Source organism: Siphateles boraxobius, unplaced genomic scaffold (genome assembly GCF_051911475.1).
Source record: "Siphateles boraxobius isolate OS27281-9 unplaced genomic scaffold, OSU_SipBor_1 15, whole genome shotgun sequence".
Lineage (NCBI taxonomy): Eukaryota > Metazoa > Chordata > Actinopteri > Cypriniformes > Leuciscidae > Siphateles > Siphateles boraxobius.
In genome coordinates this window covers 2,832,652-2,854,897 of record NW_027508755.1, presented here as the reverse complement: position 1 = coordinate 2,854,897, position 22,246 = coordinate 2,832,652, and the positions used below count along the sequence as shown (strand labels likewise).

Genomic DNA, 22,246 nt, shown 5'->3' with positions numbered 1-22,246 from the left:
TATTTCTCCATTAGATGGAGGCAAAGACTGTCTTAATGAGTGAGTCTGTCAGAGAAGACTTTTATATTGAAACTGTGAACACGGAGAAGCAAGACGCCGCTCTCAAATATAAGGGTCTTTCATTGCCATTAATGATTGGATAACACCTGATAACACGCATACGACTTCGATTAATAATAATGGCCAGTGCAGTGGCTGGGATATACGTAAACCTACCAACGTTGCCATGATTTATGGAATGAGTTATCGCGAGAGGAAAAAAATGAAGTTTTAGTCGCATAACATCGGTTAATTGAAACGCCGTCAATTCGCAATAGTTTTTATGTCGACATTTAGAAAAGATCGCAAAAGTATATATAATAACAATATAAACATATAAGTAATATAAACATGATTTGGCCATTTATGAGCAGTTTTAACTAGCGAGGACACATAAAATGTAGACACAAAACTGTTCTCATGATATTTCACTAAAAATGTGTAATTTAGTGAATTTGGCCCTCTTAAGTAAAAACCTGTACACACACACGTAGTGTTTCCATGTTTTATGGGGACTTTCCATAGACATAATGATTTTTATACTGTAAAAACTGTATATTCTATTCCCTTACACTAACCCTACCCCTAAACCTACCCATCACAGAAAACTTTCTGCATTTTTACATTTTCAAAAAACATCACTTAGTATGATTTATAAGCTGTTTTCCTCATGGGGACCAACAAATGTCCCCACACGAACAAGGATTTCAGATATTGCCATCCTTATGGGGACATTTTGTCCCCATAAGGTAGGGTTTACCAGGCCACCCACCCACACCCACCCACACCCACCCACACCCACACCCACACCCACACACACACCCACACACACACACACACACACACACACACACACACACACACACACACACACACACACACACACACACACACACACACACACACACACACACACACATTAACTTAGCTATCTAAATGGGGACATTACATAGACGTAATGGTTTTTATACTAACCCGAGTCCTAAACCTACCCATCTCTCACACACACACACTAGGGAAGTGAACTGGCGTATAAACTCACCTTGAAATGAAAACTGAATGACTTACTTTTAAAAGCTGTTTAATAATAATACATGTTCCTGGTAAGCCAAAGTGTCCTGAAGGAGTACTTCACTATTGCCTGAAGTTGTTGCTCACCAATTTTTTAAACAAGAAAAGTAAAACCTGAATGAAGGTCCAAAGATTTTTTTTAAATGTGATATTTATTCATAAGCCCTCTATAAAAAATTGTAATACTAAACCACGTTTACAGTTGATACTCATAAAGTATTTTTTTTTTTTTGTAAAATGTTTACCCCAAAATCAAACCTTACTTTACACATGTACAATCTTTACAACATTTCAAAGCAAAGAAAAAACAAACAATGGAACAAAATAAACAGATATAAAGATATACATAATTTTCATTTAACAAAGTTAGAACATCTCATGTATCAGAGTTTCTTGGACAAGCGGAATATTAAGTACATGCCTTTTGGCATTTAAAGAAAGCTGCTTTATCAGGACAGACGTTCCTGCGTCCTCCTCATCAATTCCTGTTACCCATCAGCCTTTGCAAAAAAGCGTAGAAATGCTGAGTGTCGTTTAAATATTTCGCCGTAGTAGTATTGCACCTTTGCCATGAACAAGTGACCTGCTCTTGTAACATATCAGCCGTGCGGACCTGAATATCCTTGTTGACCTTTGACCTTCACTAATGAAGTTTCTCCCCTGATTTAAGAGGAGATTGTGTCCAACAGCAACTCTGAATCTGTGTGTAGCGACTAGAGCTGTGTGACTTACAGACAGGTCCTCAGATATTAAGCATGCTTGACGTATGCGAAGTACATTCACAACTCTATCCAGTGCTCTCTCGTGTCAAAACAGTCAAACATAAAGGCAGAGTACAAAAAGGCACACATACTTGCGCACACACACGATTTTATATCAACCTTGCTCTGATTACAACAGTTTTTTAAATAGTCAAATCCTAGTACATATCAGTCATATATGATGTCAAACTTTTAATAGGGAACAAGTCAAGCACGGGCTATGCTCAGAAAGGATTTCAGCGTAGCTCTTACTAAATGCGGTGAAGTGTATACTGTTTACTACCTACTTTTTTTTGTGGAAATAGCAAGTGCTTGTTTAAAGGTAGGGTAGGCAATTTTGGAGCGGCTCACATTAGCAAGTTAACTTTGAAAGCATGAGATCCCACTCTCTCCTTTCGGAGTGTCTTCAATTCAAATAGCAGTAGTTATGGCGTGAACGCAGCATACACTCGTTGGTTTGGTTCAGGAAGAACTATAAAAAGGCGGCTGCTGTTTCGTTTGTGTCTCTCAGAGACTGACGTCTGTCTACAACTCTGCATAGCATTAAACGCGCCGATGACGTGTGATTTCTGCGCAGAGGTATGAAAATACATATGTTGACAGGCAGGAAGGACATCCTATCATCGCATTTGGACCGAGTGCAATGATTGGACGAACATTTTGTGGTCCTACGCCTTCCACAGACGATATATATATCTATATAAATATATTTAGGCCACTTAATTTAATGATTGCTATCAGGATGTGAAGAGACTTTCAACCAAGCGGCAACCTTCCTGTCTCTCTCTCTTGAATCCAACACGGAAGTGACTTAAGCTGCAATTCATTGACTGGCCACTAGAGACAGGCTGGAAAAGAGAGTAAATCCCATAGACCCCCATGTTAAAATGCCCAACTTTACAGCAGAAAATAAAAATATGTTTAAAGCCTGGTGCAAAAAGTGGTTTTGGTCTATAAAGCTAATTTTGCCCTTCACGACAACTGTGAGGGGGTGAATTGTTTTTATAACTCATCCGTTTAAATTATATTAAGCCTTAAAGTTGTGCATAATTAAGGGCGTGGGCACTTGAGTGACAGGTGGATTGCCGCTGATGTCACTACTAGCCGTTTGTCTGCTGTCTGTTAGCGTCACGTCTCGCCAGCTGATCCGCCTCGCTGCACATTTTCGGTTATCCAAGATGGCGCGGCTGGCTCCGCCCACTTTGGGCTTCAAAAATGCTCTTCAGAAACATACGGGTGACGTCAAGGACACAAAGTCCTTTTTTTTTTTTTTTTTACAGTCTATGCTTTCAACCAGCATAACGAAAAAGGTTTCTGGAACAAATCGCCCACCCTGCCTTTAATGCAGCAAGTTATCATCTTGACAATAAAAATCCAATGTTGTGTGCAATTTACATTTGGCTTTCTGATCAAATGATGAGCTGAGAAAGAGAGTCATTCTCTGGTTCAGACATCACTGGAAATAAAAGTTGAGCGCTTTGCATTGTGGGATACATCTGTTGTATACTGCACATCTTGGCAAATGTGGTACTGTAGGTCATCCAGGTATTCTATACATACTGAAAATTAGGGATGCACGATATATCGACCTCCATATTTCGGACGATATATGGTAACTTTTGTGATAAGAAAATTTGGCCGATATATTAAAGTGGACAAATAATGGATTATTTCTTTCAGCTGAGACTGCTTAAAATATGATTGAAATCACTTCAAAAAAGGAAAATACAGTTCAGTACAACATGTCCAGCGCTTGTCTGTCATTAAGGCTACATGAAATTAAAATGAGAATGTTATAATTATGTGTTTGGGACATAGCTTTTGATGGTGAGATTTTTGTTTTTGTAATCAGCTCTCCAAAATTTGGATTTAGATTTATCAGCCAATTTATCAGTTATCGGCTGTCAAATATAGATAATTATAGGTTATCGGTATCGTCCAAAATGTCATATTGTTGCATCCCTAGTGAAAATATGCATTCTGCGCACAGTATACACACTTCAGCAGTAAGAGCTATTCTAAACATAGCCACGTATATGCTTTCCTTCAAGGCTCTCTGCAATAAACAAATGACAAGGCCAAACGTGACCGTGGGGACTTTCTGCTAGTTCATTTGTAAATCTAAACGGATGGGGTAAACGGTCAGGAAACGAGGGGTCAGTGAACGGCGTCACTTCCCCTGCAGGGCCGGGGCAGTTGTTAATGGGGTGGCAAGAGGTGAAGGACTGACTGTAACACATTTAGTGCCACACTTTTGGGTCAAATAGAACCCAGCAAATAAGACATTTTCATCACGATCCATTGGTTTTGTAATGAAACAGTAACACTGCCAATAAATAAACACTAATGATAAAAACTTGAAAAAAAAAACATACATAATACTTAAACAATACAGTGAAGATTGCATAATCAGAAATTACCATATTTGGCACAAAAGAAGAACGTTGTGATTGTGTGAGCCTTTAAAAACAGTGGATGCTCCTTCATGCATGAATGCGATTGTCCCTCACAGTGAAGAATGAGCGCATGGAGGACCGTCTGACTGGACAACAACGCCTCTATGAGCTCCAACAATCCTAAGATAAACTAAGATAAAGAATCAGGTGGATTTCACCATTAGCGCTAGGAGAAATACCCCGCTTGATGGGTGCTAGTACATTTTTTAAAAAAATGAGCAAAGAAATATGTAAATACAGTGCAGGATGCATTTGAAAACAAAAGAAAAGCATCAGATACAGTAATAACACATGTCGGAATTGTTTTTTCAGGTTCTCCTGGTATTACATACCAGTGTTTTAGGTGAATCTCGCAAATTCGATCAAAGGCAAACAAATCGTTGTGTCCAGGCAGACCTTCTGATTTTCATTAAAGTATTATAGTTATGGGAATAACAGTTTTCCCACATTACAGCAATTAGAGTTTTAAGGGGGAAATGTGCTTAATGTCACTATGCATCAGTTTAAATGGTCCTAAAATCAGGCTGTGTGTTCATTATGCAAAGCACATTTCTTTATGATTTTGAGAGGTATTATGGCCTGGGGATTGCCTTATGAGATTCACCCTTTTACTCTCCTTATTTGTAGACTCATTTCAAAAACTGATTGAATTCAATCAATCATGTCAAATTAATACTTGTAATACAATTTTCAGAACGATTTTAAAGTGTCAATACTTGTTTCCCTTTGTTTTAGCATTAAAGTGTTGAGTCTGCAAACATAAGCCACATCAAATCGGAGTAAGACATTAGAGGAACAAATGCCCAAAGTGCAGCCGATAAAAGGATGGCGTCCCATCATGTGACCCCCCTCTCTCTCTCTGAAAGAGAAAACGGGAAAACGGCTCCTCTCTCACTGTATCAGCAGGCCGTGTGCAGTGCAATGCATACAACATCAGTTCACCCTCTCACAACTACTATATCATCCACTTATACAAAAATAAATCAATCAAAACATGGCAAGATAAGCCTCTGTACATTACACTTATATAAAATAGCTTTGAATATTTACATATAGACAACAACAAAAACACACGCACAAAAACACAAGCAACCTGTCCTGTACAATACACACCTGAATAAAAAGACATGTTAAGAGGTACTGAAGTGTATGGCTTAATAGGAGATAATTCCCTATAATATATATATATACATATATATATATATATATATATATATATATATATATATATATATATGTATTTATACATAAATGAAATTAATATATTTATACTTATATGTACTTAAATATCCCTGGAATCATGAAAGTAACGTGCAGAGAGCGCCCAACACTACGCCACGGCCTACAACTCAAGGCTCAAGTCTTCATAGTCATCCACCATGTTCTCCTAACCAAGAGTTTTGCTTTGGTTATCTAAGATCGGATAAACGAACGGTTCATAGAAAATCAGATCCACAATATGTCCATTAGATAACCTCCCAGAAGAGAATTAGGACCATGGATAAACCGCATCTACTCTAAAGGATCGTGTCGATATCTTCCCAGAGTTTATGGGTATACTTCCAGGTCCTCTGTCAGAGCGTCCAGTGCAGCCCAGCTTCTTATTTCCAATGCATCTCTGACTTTGGACCAAAGAAACTCAGTAGTATCCCGAAGTCCAGTGCTAACAGAGTAGGGACATGCCGTTTGCAGTGAGCAGTTGTCCACTGGTGGGGTCGTAGGTGCCGGCCAGGTAGTACAGGTCATGAAAGCTCCCATCAGCCCTCCTGTTGCGGGTCAATCGCTCGTACTCCTCGCGTGTGACCACCTGGCACTTATGAGAGATTGTCTGGACGTCGTTTTCATCCTCATGGCAGGACTGGTACAAGGCATGCTAGGGAAAATTAAAAATGAATCATTTCCTTCAACAACAACTAGGACTGCCCCCTATAGTCGATTAAACGTTAGTCGACCCAAAGTTTATTTGTTTGTTAGTTGCAGAAAAAACCTCCCAAAATGAGTTGCCATGTTACGCAGTCCGTGAGGGACAGATCAGGTCTTTCATCGACCTAAAATATGGCTTTTCATTTGAAACATGCTAGTAGTAGCAACTTTACTTGGTTGCTCACTCTAACGTTACCCTAGATAAATAGGCACATATCCAGGTGTTTTCGCGGAGTGAGGAAGCTAAAGGATTAGCACACTTACTGATTGGCATAGAGGCACCGGCTTGATCACTTGCATTTTTTACTGATAACAGCGGAAACAACTCAAAATACTCTGTCATTTTCGGTTATTAGATAAGAGTAATACATCATTTGAAACTGTAAAAGGTCTACTTTTATGTGTGTAGACTCACAATTACAACAAAAACAAACAGCATGTGCTTTCTGCCGTCTCGGTCTCTGTGAACTGGAGTGAGTCACAAAAATGAACCGAAACAGCTTATACTTGCCTCACAGTCAATAAAAATATATCTATAGAAATAGAAAGCTTGAAATGTCTACTATAAAACTAACCAAATCAAAACTAATAGACTATGTAATCCGTATGAAAGGTGCATTTCTCTCTAAAGGCACGTCCACTATCATCGTCAACTTCATCTTTGCAGCCGACACTGACTCAGAAAACAGTTTATTTATAAATAAAAATGTCTCCTTACTATTTTTTCAGACACATTCCTAATCATTACCTTTGCAGGTGATTTGTGCAAGCTTTATGTGTGCGCTTGGAATAGGCAATATATTACGCCTATATATATTAAAGTAAATAAATTCATATAAACTTGCGATTAGTCGACTAATGGCTTAAGTGGTAACTAGTCAACTAGTAGTTGACTAGAAAAATCTTTAGTCGGTGGCAGCCATAAATACCAATGTTTCAGTACTCAGTGTCAAAACTTAGTTCAAATATTTATAGTATAATTCCATCATGACTGACAGGCTTTCATATATCTGGATACTTACTTTGCCATCACGATGTCTCTTGTCTAGCTTGGTCTCTTCAGGGTGATAGAACCACTTGACCTTCACGACCATGGTGTTCTGCCACGACTCCCAGAAACTCTCGATGCAGCCGATCAACGGCAGATGAGGCTGGCCGGTGGAAAGAAACACAGCACAGTCTCCGACCCGAACCACGTCCTTGCCACGCACTATGGCCTTGTAGAAAAGCTTCCGTGCCTTTCCCTTACGTCCACGCCGCTAATGTAATAAAGAGAGCTTCAGAGTTTTGCATATGTTTGTAAATGGCAATTATTTTGTTTGCTTAACCTTCATCCTTCTCGAAGCCCTAAAATGATACTTAATTTTTTTTGTCCAGAATGCTTCTCATTTTGATAATATTTTTTCTATTTTTTAATGCATTTTTTTACCTTTAAAATACTAGATTTGATCAATAAATAATAAATAAATAGTACTGTAAGTACATTGCTCACATTCCTTCAACTTAAATTCAAAATAACTCACAATTTCATGCATAATCCTTTTAATTCATCTCAAAATATCTTACATACATTACTGTCTTTGCCGACCTCTTGTGGAAAAAAACAAATATAACATGATATTTCATGATTCTAGCCACTAGATGGCCTTATAGCTCTTTATGGAGCAAATGAGCTGTTTCCACTGGGTCCTAAAGTAATTTCTTCAGTATGCATTCAGATATGTAGTAGGCAAGGGCTGGGTAAAAATATCGATTCATCAACGCATTGCAATTATTTGTTTCTCAATTCAATATCGTTTAATCAAATCCTATGAATCGATTCAGCCCACCGGCCAGTGGCGGTGCTGTGGGCAACACTCTAGGGAGAGCGTTCAGCGTTGTACAAGACGCGCTTTACCAAAACAGCAAGATGACGGACAGTAGCTACACTCCGTTCAAGCCTGAACCACCAACCAGGGACGTCGTTAGGCCTATTTTAGGGGGGCTGAAGCTACCTCAAAATGTTCCTAAGCACCCCTAAATGATAATAAGAACAACAATAAGTCTTAGGGAGTCTCCCGCATATTGATAGCGGCTCCCTGATGTCCGGCAAATTTGATAAATCTCCCAAAATCTAGAGCTGGCGAGCTCCAAACCGCATAGCGCGCGCACGACAGAGAGGAAGAGACCAAGTGTCCTTGCGTGTGTGTGCAAATGTGTGCGCGTGTGCCATCATGAAGCATTTTTTTTTATGAGTATGCACATTTTGTGTTTCTGTTTACATTTATTTTATAACTTGAATGTATAGGAAGAAATACATATACTTTCTATTACAGTTACATGCACTTTACAGGTGTGTTAATAAAGTTTGTATTCAACACATGTACAATATTGTACAGTTTGTTCTGCTAAATAAACCATGACAGGAAACATGCTGGGGTCAATTTGTTCTTAAACATTGATAATACTGCACACATTATTTAAAAATATACTCAGGTACTTAATTACTTGTGTATTTACTAATTATTGAATCGATTTCGAAGCTAATAAATCAATATCGAATCGAAATCGAATCGAAGCCTCAAGAATCAAAATCGAATCGAATTGTGAAATTCCTAACAATACCCAGCCCTAATATGTAGACATTATAAAATAATTTTTACAAAATGATTTTCAGGTCAAAATGACCTGAGGGAAGGATGAGGGTGATATTTACAGGAATGGGATGGCAAAAATAATGATTGTTTCCAACCAGGCCCATCTGCTATTGTTTGCACTATAGTTAACCACTCACTTAACAGCTTATTAAATATAGTCACTGGCTAGAAACTATAAATGAAAGTATATTTGGACTTTAAAAAAATGGTACCAGTGGATGCCTAGTTGAGCCAGAAATTGACATGACAGAAATACTTAAGAGCAATGTTTAGAAAGCCCCTCAGAGTTTAGCTCCAACCCTAATTAAACACACCTGAACCAGCTAATCGAGGTCTTCAGGATTACTAGAAACCTCCAGGCAGGTGTTTTAGAGCTGGTTGGAGCCAAACTCTTCAAGACTGTGGCCCTCCGAGACTGGAGTTTGACATATGCTTTAGGATATAAATCTGCAAATGTAGTTGACTATGCACATTAACCTGGAATATGTAAACACAATAGTGATAGAAGCTGTTATCTTTTCAACAAGGACTCACTTGTGTGGGGTTTCCTGACCACCTCCACAGCTGTCTAGATGGCAGGATTGGTGACACTCTGGACTTGGTCTGGTCTGCTAGAAGCCGATGCCTCTTAACCAGATCTTTGGAGGTTTTCGAGTGTGAACTAGAACACTCTTTTCTCTTCGGTGGCTTGCCACTAGCACTGTGGTTGCTATGCCCTTCTTTGGCAGTGGACACGGCCACAGCTTTGGCCACAAAGGAGTGTCGTACGGGTCCCACGGGGGGTTCAGGGGTCTGGTGCAATGAATGATGGGGGGTCAGGCAACTCTGGAGAAGCAACGTTGAGCTTTCCTCATCCTCCGAGCTGTAAGAAGAGTCGTTTTCAGAAGAGCACAGACTGGAGCTCGAAAGAGAGCCTGAGCTGGAGGAGCTGGAGGAACCGGAGGAAGACGAGGAGACGGAGATGCGTGAGAGAAATTGGCCAGATGTTCTCAAACCTCCAGAGGCAGAAGCAAGTCCTGCCCTCGTCTTCACATCTTCCTCTTCCATGTCCGAGTAAGAGCTTTGGCAATCTCTGTGGCAGCCAATGTTCAAGTCTCCATACTCAGTGGGTATTGATGGCGAGGACTTCCTCTGGACTGATGTCCCTTTCAACAGGAGCTCTGCTCGTGAGCCGTCCCCTTTCCTATTGTCTTTGACCAGCAGAACTGGGTGTGAATACGCCTCTGCCCTGGGAAGACTACATACACCATTGGAGCCAAATCCTGAGGCTCCCAGCAACAGGAGAGCCTTACCGTTCTTGGTCTTTGGAGATGTTACTCCCTCATGATCCAATTTGACTAGAAACTCTGCTTTCTTGCCCCGAGGTGGTGCTGGCTCCTCAATCCTCTTCTTTTGACCATAAGAGGTGTTCCTGCCCTCTAGTGAAATCCCGGATATCTGACTACCAAAGGATGAATAGCCATTAGCTATGCTGCTGAAGGAGTCTACCTCAAAAGAGCTACTGCTAAAGAGGCCTTTGGTTGGGGTCATCATGGATAATGAAGGTCGGGAGGATGTTTCCATCACCCTGCCTTTCAAGGCCTTCTTTGAAGAGGAGCCGTTGAGCTGGAAAATGTTAACAGGGATTCTCTTCCTGGGTGCAGCAATTGATGGCCATGTAATAGCAGATGTTGAGCTCTTGGCTACACTGTCTGAGAGACACTTCTTTAGCCCTGAACCTTTAGGCCTCCCTGTAAAGAAATAAACGTTTACGGTAAACCCTAGGTTGATCAACATTCACAGAGTCTTATGGCCAGTTCAAACCAAGAACGATAACTATAACGATAACTATATTTGCGTCAACACCAACGAACGAGCACAATCTTTTTATTATAAGCACGCGCGCACTGCGATTTCAAAGTAGCGAAAATGGATGACCTGCTGCTGCTTTACGTCACACAAAAACATCAAAAGAAAGACAGGCGCTTTTGGGTACACAATATCCATAAAAGATGGGAGGAGTTGGGAGAATCCGTCACTCTGATTAGATAGTTGTCGTCTTTTGAAGACAAATGTTATTCATACTTTCGAATGAATCAACATTAGTTTGATGCATTTACATGTCTTTTACCAGCAGATGTCCTCAGCCTGCTACGTTTCGAGTTCCAGATTAGATCAATTACACTAGACTAGCTAGATTAATTTACAGTGAATTAGTGTAATAAAAACAACGCTAGCCTGCATAATGATCTCATTGTTAATACTTCACCATTTATTCCAAGGGTACGACCGATTACTTTCCAAATATATATTTTAAACGTGGATTTTTGGCGATTAAATTCTCCACAATGTCGTCTGCCATTTTAAATGCGTGTGGATTCTGATTGGCTGTCAGTGTTTTATCGTTCGACAGCTGGAAAAAAAATCGCTCTGAAAGTGATCCCAACGATATTGTTCCTCATATCTTTATCATTATAGTTGTGGTGTGAACTCTGCTATTCTTTATTATGGAGTTTTTTTTAACGATTTTTAGAACTATATCTTTATCGTTATCTTTATCGTTATCGTCCTTGGTGTGAACGGGCCTTTAGACAGCATTCTATGGGCATTTTAGGCACATTTGGAAAGCTGTCTATAGATAGGCAGATCACTAGGATTTGAGGCAAAGCGATAGAGTCAAATATTCTCTGGTGGTTTATTGTAGAGTGAACAGGCTGAGAGCCATACCTGGTCTTCTGACTGGCTTATCCTGAGCTTTGAATCTGTCTGTTCTTGCCTTCCTGCTTCCTTGCATGGAGATATTTTTGCCAAGCTGTCCCTCAGGGACAAGCACAGGACTCGACTCAGTGCCTAAAAAGAGCAAAAGGTGTCATTTTATTTTTGAATCTTGTTACAATGCTATGTTACTTTTATGTAAATTCAACAATAAAAGCTGTTTCAAATACTAGTTTCTGAGCTAGACAGCATTTTAAGGCACCACAGGTGAAAGTAGGTAGCTTCTAAGATACCACGTTTTGGCCAAAACCTAAGGCAACATGTATTTATTAATGCCACACTCTTTTGGAATCAAATGTGAGTTTTAGTCATATCTCTTGTGCAATTTATATGAGAAGTGTTATTTTTGTGAATGTCCGTTAACAAGGACGCTGACTAAATTGTTTTTAATCAATTACTTGTTAAATTTTTGCTACTTAGAAGTGGTTTGGTGCTGTTCAACTGGTGACAGAATGGTTTTGAGGAGCATGAAGAATATTTTTCACACATGAATCGGACATTAAATTCATTGAAAGCCTTTGGGATGTGCTGGAGGAAACTTTACAGAGTGCTGGACTCTTGCATTGTCAATAGAAGATATTGACCAAAAATGTATGCACCTCTTGATGGAAATAACATCACAACATTTATTTTCATTTATTTCTGTTAAGGTTTGGACTCAAAGGTGCCAATTGATTTGTGAAAATGATTCTTCATGCTCCTTCCAACCATTCTTTCTCAATCTGAGCCTGATGAATCTTAATATTGTCATCCTGGAATATGGCCATGATGTTCTTCCTACATGGTTGTTTAAGAAATTAAAAGCTACAAACTCCACCAATTAGGCTTAGAAAAACTGTTGCCAAACAGATAACATGCTAGAAACATAATCACTGCAATAATGATCCAAACATAGACTCTTAAGCATTTGCCAATTTTAATCCAAACAGAGACTTTTTTGGGGGCTGGGAAGTGTATCTACAAAGGAAAGCATGGTATCTTTGATGGAGCTGGTTGACTTTGCTGATGAAGTTTTTCATCACCCAAAACAAAAGTTTGTCTTTTCTGCAGGATGTTGCCTATGCAGACAAGATTTTAGAAAAGGTTTTTAAAACAGAGCAAATGATTGATTAGTGGGACATACATTGGATTTGATATCCGGGAGGAAGAAAGCGAATATTAGAGAGAGAGATCCATCCTCTGTCTCCATCATCAAACTCCACCATAACCCCACCTGGTTTACCTTCATCACCACCTAGAAGACCAGCAGAAACACTTAATGTACTTGAATCACAAATGTACTTTCTTTAACCTTTGTTTGAATGGGTATGTGTTATCAGGAAACAAAATAATATGTGACCCTGGACCATAAAACCAGTCACATGGGTCAATTTTTTGAAATTGAGATTTATATATCATCTGGAAGCTGAATAAATAAGTTTTCCACAGATACATGGTTTGTTTTGATAGGACAATATTTGTCTGAGATACAACTATTAGAAAATCTGGAGGATGAGGATGAGAATCTGATGCAGCAAAAAAATCGAAACATTGAGAAAATCGCCTTTAAAGTTGTCCTTTTTTGTTTGTGATATTGCTGCATCCACTCACAATTTTTTTAAAAAAATATATATATTTACAGTAGGAACTTTACAAAATATCTTCTTGGAACATGATCTTTAGTTAATATCCTCCTGATTTTTGACATAAAAGAAAAATCTATAATTCTATTGCCACAAATATACCAGTGACTTGTGACTGGTTTTGTGGTCCAGGGTCACATATATACATTTGAGATGATTATAAGGACAGGGAAAAATGGTATCTGTGTCTCACCCCTGCGCACATATCCCGGGTAAAGACAACGCGAGCGCTCACTCCAGTAAGCACACACTCTAGTCCCTTCTGTTAGCACAGTCTCTGTGTCAGGGCGTACGTCCAGTACCTAACACACACAAACACACACAGGAACAAACTTCTGTCAGGCAATGCCAGTGAAAGTGGTTTTGGACTCCCAAGATGATAAATGACACACACACACAGAAGTCAATCAGTGAGGCCTTATGAAAGCGGCACTTATCTCATGCCAGCGTGTTCGGGCTGAAAGCCACGGAAGCGGAGGTGCGGTAAACACTAAACTTGCTGAGTAATAATGAGGAGTGTGTGAATGGTGCGGCTGTGATTGCAGGTTTGCAGCGTTTCTCTGTCTAACAGAGCGCCCAGATCCCTCCATTCAGCTCAAACCCCCTTTCAGGTTTCTTTAATTTACTGTTGCTATGGTAACTGGCTCTATCTGACTGATGGGATGTGAAGCTGGAAGGGTGTGTGTGTGTGTGTGTGTTTGTGTGTGTGTGTGTGTGAGAGATTGGTGTCAAAGGTACATGGAGGATTGAAGCGCTCTGGAAAGTGGAAGTTCAGTGTAATTAGAGACAGCTGCTGTAGACCGTTTACACACTGAAACAGCTGGATAACACAAGTGTGTGTGTGTGTGTGTGTGTGTGTGTGTGTGTGTGTGTGTGTGTGTGTGTGTGTGTGTGTGTGTGTGGAGTGGCAAATAGAAATATGAACAATTTAGAAGGAAGCAGTAACAATAGGTAATGTTTGAGTGGAGTTGATACAATACACTACGGATGAAGAGCTCAATGTAGAGTAAAATGGCTTATTATTTAACAAACCTTTTTTTCAGTTTAAAAAAATCTACTGAACGCCTAGTGATTTTTCGTGTAAATACAAAAATGTGGCATTTTTTTGTTTGTCTAATTTTATGCCTATTAAGGACTTTTAAAGCACTACTTTTTGGGTTTTCAAGGACTACAATCAGAGATCGCACTTATAAAACAATATCTTTATTTTTAAGGATTTCTTTTACTCATATTACAGATATAAGGTATCCAAAATGCAACTTCTTATATTACTTAAAATTAATACATATTAAATACAGTAATGGCTTTTATTGATCATTGTTATTACTTCATGTCCAGAAATGGCCTGATGGGGGGTTATCAGACGGGCAGCAGTGTTAACTTTGTGTGAAAAGATATAATTGTTTTTTTTTCGAAAAAAATTAAACTATTTCATATTGTATTTGAATAAGTAAATCACTTTTCAAGTACCTCTTCATAAATACAGCTTTTTTCAAGGGTTTTCCAGGACTTAAAAAGTCCTAAAAGTATTTTAAGCACTTTGTAAGAACCATGTTTATTGCATCATACAGTACATATACACGTGTGTGTGTGTGTGTTTATATATATATATATATATATATATATATATATATATATATCTCGCATGATTGCTAAATGATGTTGATCATAAATTCAAATTCAAAGTGCCAATACTGTATTGTGCATGTTAGCATGGCAGGTAGACTGTATTGTCTAATCAGGTTTCAGGACAGTAACTATCAATTTAAGTCAATGTTTTGTGTCAGTGCCACTGATCCTTGTGCAAGATGTTATTAGAAATGTGGAAAAGAAGCGAGTCAACACCACTGATCTCTACCAACACAAACACACGAGCCAGAAGGAAAGAGGTTACAAGCAAAGCTGAACAGACGCCAAGAACACACTGCGGTTTACACTATATAATTACACTTCATTGGCTCAGATTAGCTACAATGTTGTTATAACCTGTGAAACTAACATTTGGGAGAACAGCCAATGCATTCAGACACATCTAGATGGAGCAAAGCTGAATGGGACAGAACCCAGTTTCTGAAACATGTTTTTAACACTCAGTCTTATCGCCGGTCATCTATAAAATAGGCTAGAACTGTTTTCGAACAGGTTTCCCAATAAGCGATGACAGCATTTTCATTTTTGAGGGACTATAACTTTTAGTGCCAGATTGACTAACAGTTTGCGTCAACGCAAACCCTCCTTTGGCGTAAAAAAAAATCTTTAACGATTTACTAAAGACACGCAGTGGAAAATTAGCATTAGTTATTGGTAAAATTAGTTATTTTTGCAGCTGACCTTATTGCATATGCATTTGTAGGAGTTTCCCTTTCAGACGCAACATTTATGGGAGGAGAGTATTTAAATGAAGGTTTGCGCTCGTCAATTTACTGTTGTTTGCGCCATTATTTACCGCCCAAAAAAGCACGTCTTAAACCAGACGCTAAATGGTAGATTGTGTTGGTCATTATGGAAATGATCCGACTGTGTGTCTGTTCTTTGATTTGCGTGTAGTCAGTGGATCACGAGAAGAACTTCACACTCACAACGGCACTTTTTTAAAATTGCGTTCTCACCCTAATTTGCCCTGTCTAGTAAATCAGGCCCTTAAAGTGTTAAAATGCAATGCTCACGGCGCAAAAAATGCTGAAGACAGTTTAACTATCAGTTTTCTGTATGTGCATATTCACCAACAATTATAAAATATGGCATTTGAAATGCACTGAGAGTACAGCCACTTATACTGGTGGCTGTTGAGGGAAAAGTCAATTTGCCCTCCTGGCATTTTATAGAGGTTTTCTGTGGGATTTCATGTTGTGATAAAAAGATATGAAGGTGCTGTAAATACCCAGTGCTCACTGAATAAAGATGTGTGTGTGCAGGCGCCTGGAGGAGGTGGATTGGACTGTGTTTTGGCTGCTAAATAGTGACAGATGCTCCTCACCCATTTTAAACAGGATTCACTTATCATTAACAGGGTAAAAGAACAAGTGCTCAGTAAAAGGAGATTCTTAAACATCTGAAAACATTGATTTCACCCTCTCAAATGTATTTCATGTGAAGGTTATATGAGGTTTGCTATAGTTGCAGTCCTGCTCCTAAATTTGATTTGAGTGATTGTCTAGAAATAAACAAAAATTAAGATAATATGTAATGATAATAATGAAAAACTCTATACTAGAATGAGTAACAACTGTTTCATTGTAAAATAACTTCTTGTTTCAACTTTAAAAAGTAGGTGTTTGTGCTGCCTTAAAATTTTAAGTTTAGTCAACTTGAAATGTAAAGTTGTACTAAGTGACAACTTGGATATTTAAGTTGAACTTAAAACTTTAAGGCAGCACTAACACTTAAAGTTGAAAACCTTTTTTTACAGTGTTGTGAACGTAGTACAAATTAAATTAGTAGGGGGTTTCGTTAGTAATACATTTTCTCAAAGAGAATTTTTTTAATATTTATTTTTCTTACAATAAATAAGCAGCAAGAGTGATTGAGGAATGTAGTTAACAACAATACTTGTAAAAATTAAGAACAAATGGAATGAGGTTATTTAGACCGTTTTCTTGCAATGAATTTAATTTCAGTTGGACATTAATTGGGGCATTATTTTAAGTATTTAAATCTAGCTACTTTTCATGCTAGGTTCATTTCATTTGATATAAAATCGAATAATCCATGCATCATCAAAAACATGGCATTTGTCCCTATAAAGCTATTAAGAACAAGAAAAAGTAATAGGTGACCAAAGTGTACCGTATTTGTGTAAAGTGTCTTGTGTGTTGTTCGTGTGTGTACATGTACGTGCAGTCATGTCTGTGGAGAAGGTGTGAACGGGTGGATGTGGATGTGGTGTGAAGAAAACTGCAGCAAAAGGTGTGCTGGAAACAGGACTGCAGGAAATTGTGTTGTGTATAGGGATCTCAGGAAAGAGAATATTGTTCTGTGTTGCTGTTTAATGGAAGAGGGGATTTTGGAGGATGTGGTGTATGTGTGTGTGTGTCCTGAGAGGCCAAAGCTCAAAGCGTAGGCAGGTTTGTTTGCTGTAAGTGGGAAACTCACGGCTTCCTGCAAGAGCTGCTCCAGGGAGTAGATTCTGGGTCGGTTTCCTCGCTCCCTGTCGATAACAATACTGTAGCTGGAGAGAGGAGAGAGGGGAGAGAGAGAGAAGAGAGAAGAGAGGAGAGAGAGAGAGAGAGAGAGAGAGAGAGAGAGAGAGAGAGAGAGAGAGAGAGAGAGAGAGAGAGAGAGAGAGAGAGAGAGTTATTTTCAATGCTGTGTGTAATGCTTGGCCGTCCGTGTCAAACTCCTACGGAGAGCTCACTTTCATTGGCTGTGACTGATTCTCTTCAGCAACACTTCTACTGCTGAACACAGGGATTAAGGGAAGTGATGTTGACTTGTGCAAGCAACTAAGGACTGTGGGAAACTAGTGGGAGATGAGAACTGCTCATTTAACTGTGGTAGTGAGCATAATCCTATTGAAGTAACGTTGATCAAAACAACAACAGGAGTTTAGGATATGTGCGATACATACTGTGCACAAGTATTCACAGAGTAACTTACTACACATTCCCCACCCCTAACATGTTCCTTGGTTAAATATTGTACTTTATCACACGGCTCTGTGGAATACTTGATTCTGATTGGTCAATAGCGCCATCCAGCGATATGTTATTCCCCGATAACAACCGCTGAAAACAGAAACACAGGCTCATCCGGTCACTGAAGTCAGCAGCGCTGTACGCCTGCTAGGAACGGTTATTCTTCGTGGAAGTTTTGCTTTTGGTGAGCTAATAAAATATTAAAACTCAAATCAATATTTTGTGTACAGTTATTTAATTATGCCAGTATCGTGGACTCGCTCTCTTGTTTCATACAAAAATGCCATTTTATGACTATTGTTTTGTACACTGTTGGATTATAAGATACTCAGATCAATATTTTGTGTCTAATTATTTAGTTATGTGGCAAGTAGCCGTGTAATAAGCGGGATAATGTTCATCGAGCCAGTTGTTATCTCAGAATAAACCCTGACAGGGTGATCAGGATCAGGTCTTCCATCAGCCTGAAGGGGGTTTATTCTGAGATAACAACTGGCTCGATGAACATTATCCCGCTTATTACACGGCTACTTGCCACATAACTAAATAATTAGACACAAAATATTGATCTGAGTATCTTATAATCCAACAGTGTACAAAACAATAGTCATAAAATGGCATTTTTGTATGAAACACAGAGTTGAACACTTGGATCTAATGGTTAAAGGGATTCTTCACCCAAAAATCATAATTCTGTCATCGTTCACTCTCCATAATGCCATCCCAAATGTATATGACATTCATCTGTGGAACACAAACAGAGATTTATTAGAAAAGTAATCTATATCTGTGATTCCAGTCGACAGGACCGTCACAAGTTGATGCTTCAGAAACCACACAAAGTGAACACAACAGTAATCCATACGACCCCAGTTGATGAGTCAATGTCTTCTAGAGTGAAACGACAGGTTTATGTAAGAAAAATATGAAAATATCGCTTCTGGCTAACTGTCAAACGCAGGTTCACGAATTCTCGCTTGATGTATACGTTGTGATACGTACAAAAAGTGACGGTCCTCTGTGGTTTCGACAATGTGGTTTTTGCACGAGTTTCACAACGCTCTTACATCACGCCTAACGCTGCTCTCATGAAGCCATGCATGACAGTTGGCTGGAAGTGATGGTGCATGGTTTAAAAAGTATTAAATATTCGTATTTTTCTCATGCACATAGTTTCATTTCAGAAGACATTGATTCACCAACTGGACACTGTGTGTAGTTTTTGAAGTGTCAACTTTAGAGGACCCTTAAACTTGCATAAAATAGACTCACAGAGATGGAGTCATTTCCTAAAATCTTTGTTTCTGTTCATCTAAAGAAAGTCATGTTCAATTATGAACGTAAATTATGAACGTAAATTATGAGCGAATTTTCATTTTGGAGTGGAATATCCCTTTCATAGTGGTATTTTTTTTATTTTTTATGTAGGGCTACTCGATTATGTCAAAAATCATAATCACTATTATTTTTGGTCGATATCATGATTATTCAACAATTATTGGTGGGCGATATGATCAAAGTCTTATTTCATGATACTTCAGCAAAAACTAACTACAATAAGAATAAAGAAACAAATTATAAACAAAAAGGACAAAAAATACAACAGTGTTATACAAATTAAATAAGCAGATTTAAGTTTTTCAGGAAGATGTACTAACAGTGATGTTCAGATAGAAGTAATAGCCTACACCAAAAAAATTAATAATCAAATGTAAAATAACACTGCATAGCCTTAAACACATTAAATATAGTTTAATCCTTATTAAAGCAACTTAAGTTATTCAGTCAAGATCAGTGAGTGATTTTCCTTTGTCATTTGTTGTTTGATTATCATTAATGACAGACAGCAGCAGGTTTATCAGGCTGCTGTCACTTTAAGAGCTAATACACGCATCCAATATACTGTTACAGACGCGTTAAATAAAATAAATAATTGAACCTCAATTTAATACGTCCATTTATTTATTTTATAAGTAGCCGTTTAATAAGCAAGATATTATGTACAGTCAATCATGCTAGTTATTAATGCAAAATAAATTAATATAGGATCCTTCAAGTGCCCTCTGCTTTGTCCTGATCCGCCTGGGGTTTATTATTTTATGAATTTGTGCCATTTAATCATGGTTAAAACAATTGCGCGAATTCCACAGATTTCCTTCCAAAATCCAAATATGAAAAAAGTCTGAAAACAGCTCAAAACCAGTAAATATGGCGTAAGGGTGTTTGTGAGGTTACACACGTACACATCGGGCGACTCCAAAGGTTGCACACGGGCCGCATACAGTAGCTCATCCTCTTTGGTGATCAGAACCTTGAGTCCAGCGGTCAGAAGCTCTTTCCTCAGAATACAGTTCGGAGGAGCTGAAAGATGAAAAGATAAAACTCAAAATACAGTTTTACATGACAAACGAGGACTTCATGTCACGGCAAACACCACCTGTCACCAGTTATGATGAAACGACTGTAGCGCACAGTCTTAGTTTTAGGATTTCATTTACTCTCCCCCACGTCATCCAAGATGTTCTTGTCTTTCTTTCTTCAGTCGAAAAGAAAATACGTTTTTTTGAGGAAAACCATATAGTGACTTCAATGGGGTTCAACGCATTGAAGGTCCAAACAGTTATTCTTATTTTTTTTGTAAATGGCGCTTGACTTAGTCTTTGCACGTTCTCTTTGTAAACACTCGGCCTGTACTTCCGCCTACATCATGCGTGACTACATGCATCAACGTGATTACGTAATGTGTGGCGCATCAAAGCTAGTGCAAGACGAGCATTTGTGGTTAAAAAGTATTTATTTTATAAAATGGTGGATGGTTTGTCTAGATGAGACTCTTAAAGGGACAATGTGTAGTTTTTTTAGGTAATTCATTATCTAAAATTAATATTTTTATTTATAAATATGTCCTCAATGGTGTACAAATACCTCTGCCAATGATCTGACTTATCCTCGTAAACGAAGAATTTATTATCTTTATATACATGTGACGGGTAGGTCCACGGAGGCTTCCATGTCGTTCCGCCATCTTGAAAAACTATAATAGCAGAGAGGGACAAAAAGTACTAGGCCAACGCGTTTCCACAACGCGTTTTCGTTCAGAGCCAGCGTCACGTAACTGAAAGCATCAGAAACGGACAAGAAGATTTGAGAGACGCTTGTCACATCAAGAGTTGATGCCGGAGAAAGCTTTCAAAAGAGACGCTGAACTCGCCTGCTTTCTTCTCAACAGGCAACGTTAAGTCAATGTTACGGTCTAAATTACAAGCTGTTTTTGGTCGCTTCTCTGCCTTTGGAAACTTTCAATTCTATCAAACATCCGTTTGTTCGTTGTGTCAAGTTGCAGTTTGTTTGAAATAACAAACCTGTTCATCCGAAGGAAAACTCGACGAAGTGCTATTAGAAGACATCCTGTCATAGCTTTTTGGTACATAACAGCTACCGTAGATGCAACACGCATTTGAAAAAGCGAGGCGCTGGAGAGCACAATTCGTTTGAATGCAAAATAAAATTTCACCAGTAGACGGGAGAAATTCCTACACATTGTCCCTTTAAGGTGATGATACACAGGGCAACTTTTTGAGCAAGACTGCTGGGCAATGTTGCCGTTAACGGACAAACCAGATGAGACACAGGGTACACAACCAATCTAAACTATCCAGATAGAAATTCATTGCCCATTTTCAATGGGAAAGTGCCCAAGCAACAATCGCTCGGCAAGATTGGCCAGCAACATTGCTCAAAAAGTTGCCCTGTGTATCATCACCTTTATTCCTCGTCTGGGATCGTGTCGAGACTTTGAAGCTGCACTGAAACTCACATTTGGACCTTCAACCCATTGGACCGCATTGAAGTCAGTCACTTTATGGAGAAAAACCCAGGAAAGTTCTTTCAAAAACCTTCATTTCTTTTCGGCTGAAGAAAGAAAGAGAAAAACATCTTGGGTGACGTGGCGGAGAGTAAATTATCAGGACATTACTAATCCTTTAAGTTGAACACAACTATCCATTTCTTAGTGGAAGTTTTGTGAAACAGTTGTTCACACCTTGAGCAAATCTGCCATTTGACGAGGCGTTTCTCTCCTCGTCCTCCTCAGAGAAGCTGCTGTCCTCTCCCAGGTGGAAGCCCTCGTCCGCTGCGAAGCTCTCCATCAGACGGCTGACCGCCCGACCCTTCGACTGAAACACACACACACACACAGGTACTGAAAACACATTCTCCACGGTCAGCAAAAACTCTTCTCGCATGTCAGAGCGTGTGAACATCAGCTTTACATGAAGATACTTCTTACTCAGCAAGAGAAGACAAGTGTTAAACGTACCAACCATCGTGAATGCGTGTACGCTTGTGTGT

The 22,246-nt window shown here is 38.9% G+C and overlaps 1 protein-coding gene across 4 annotated transcripts in view; it reads right to left on the bottom strand.

Annotated features, from left to right (window-relative positions):
* Positions 1 to 1,243: 1,243 nt before the first annotated feature.
* Positions 1,244 to 22,246, bottom strand: part of bahcc1a (BAH domain and coiled-coil containing 1a) — a 132,838-nt gene continuing 111,835 nt past the window's right edge. For all 4 annotated transcript variants that reach the window (XM_077230656.1, XM_077230658.1, XM_077230657.1 and 1 more), the window contains 9 exons: positions 21,939 to 22,071; positions 20,140 to 20,257; positions 17,355 to 17,430; positions 13,456 to 13,564; positions 12,764 to 12,874; positions 11,593 to 11,715; positions 9,421 to 10,616; positions 7,273 to 7,509; positions 1,244 to 6,200 (listed from right to left, as the gene is read on the bottom strand). In XM_077230656.1, coding sequence (XP_077086771.1) covers positions 5,991 to 6,200; positions 7,273 to 7,509; positions 9,421 to 10,616; positions 11,593 to 11,715; positions 12,764 to 12,874; positions 13,456 to 13,564; positions 17,355 to 17,430; positions 20,140 to 20,257; positions 21,939 to 22,071 — 2,313 coding nt within the window. In that variant the 3' untranslated portion in view covers positions 1,244 to 5,990. The remainder of the gene's footprint in view (positions 6,201 to 7,272; positions 7,510 to 9,420; positions 10,617 to 11,592; positions 11,716 to 12,763; positions 12,875 to 13,455; positions 13,565 to 17,354; positions 17,431 to 20,139; positions 20,258 to 21,938; positions 22,072 to 22,246) is intronic.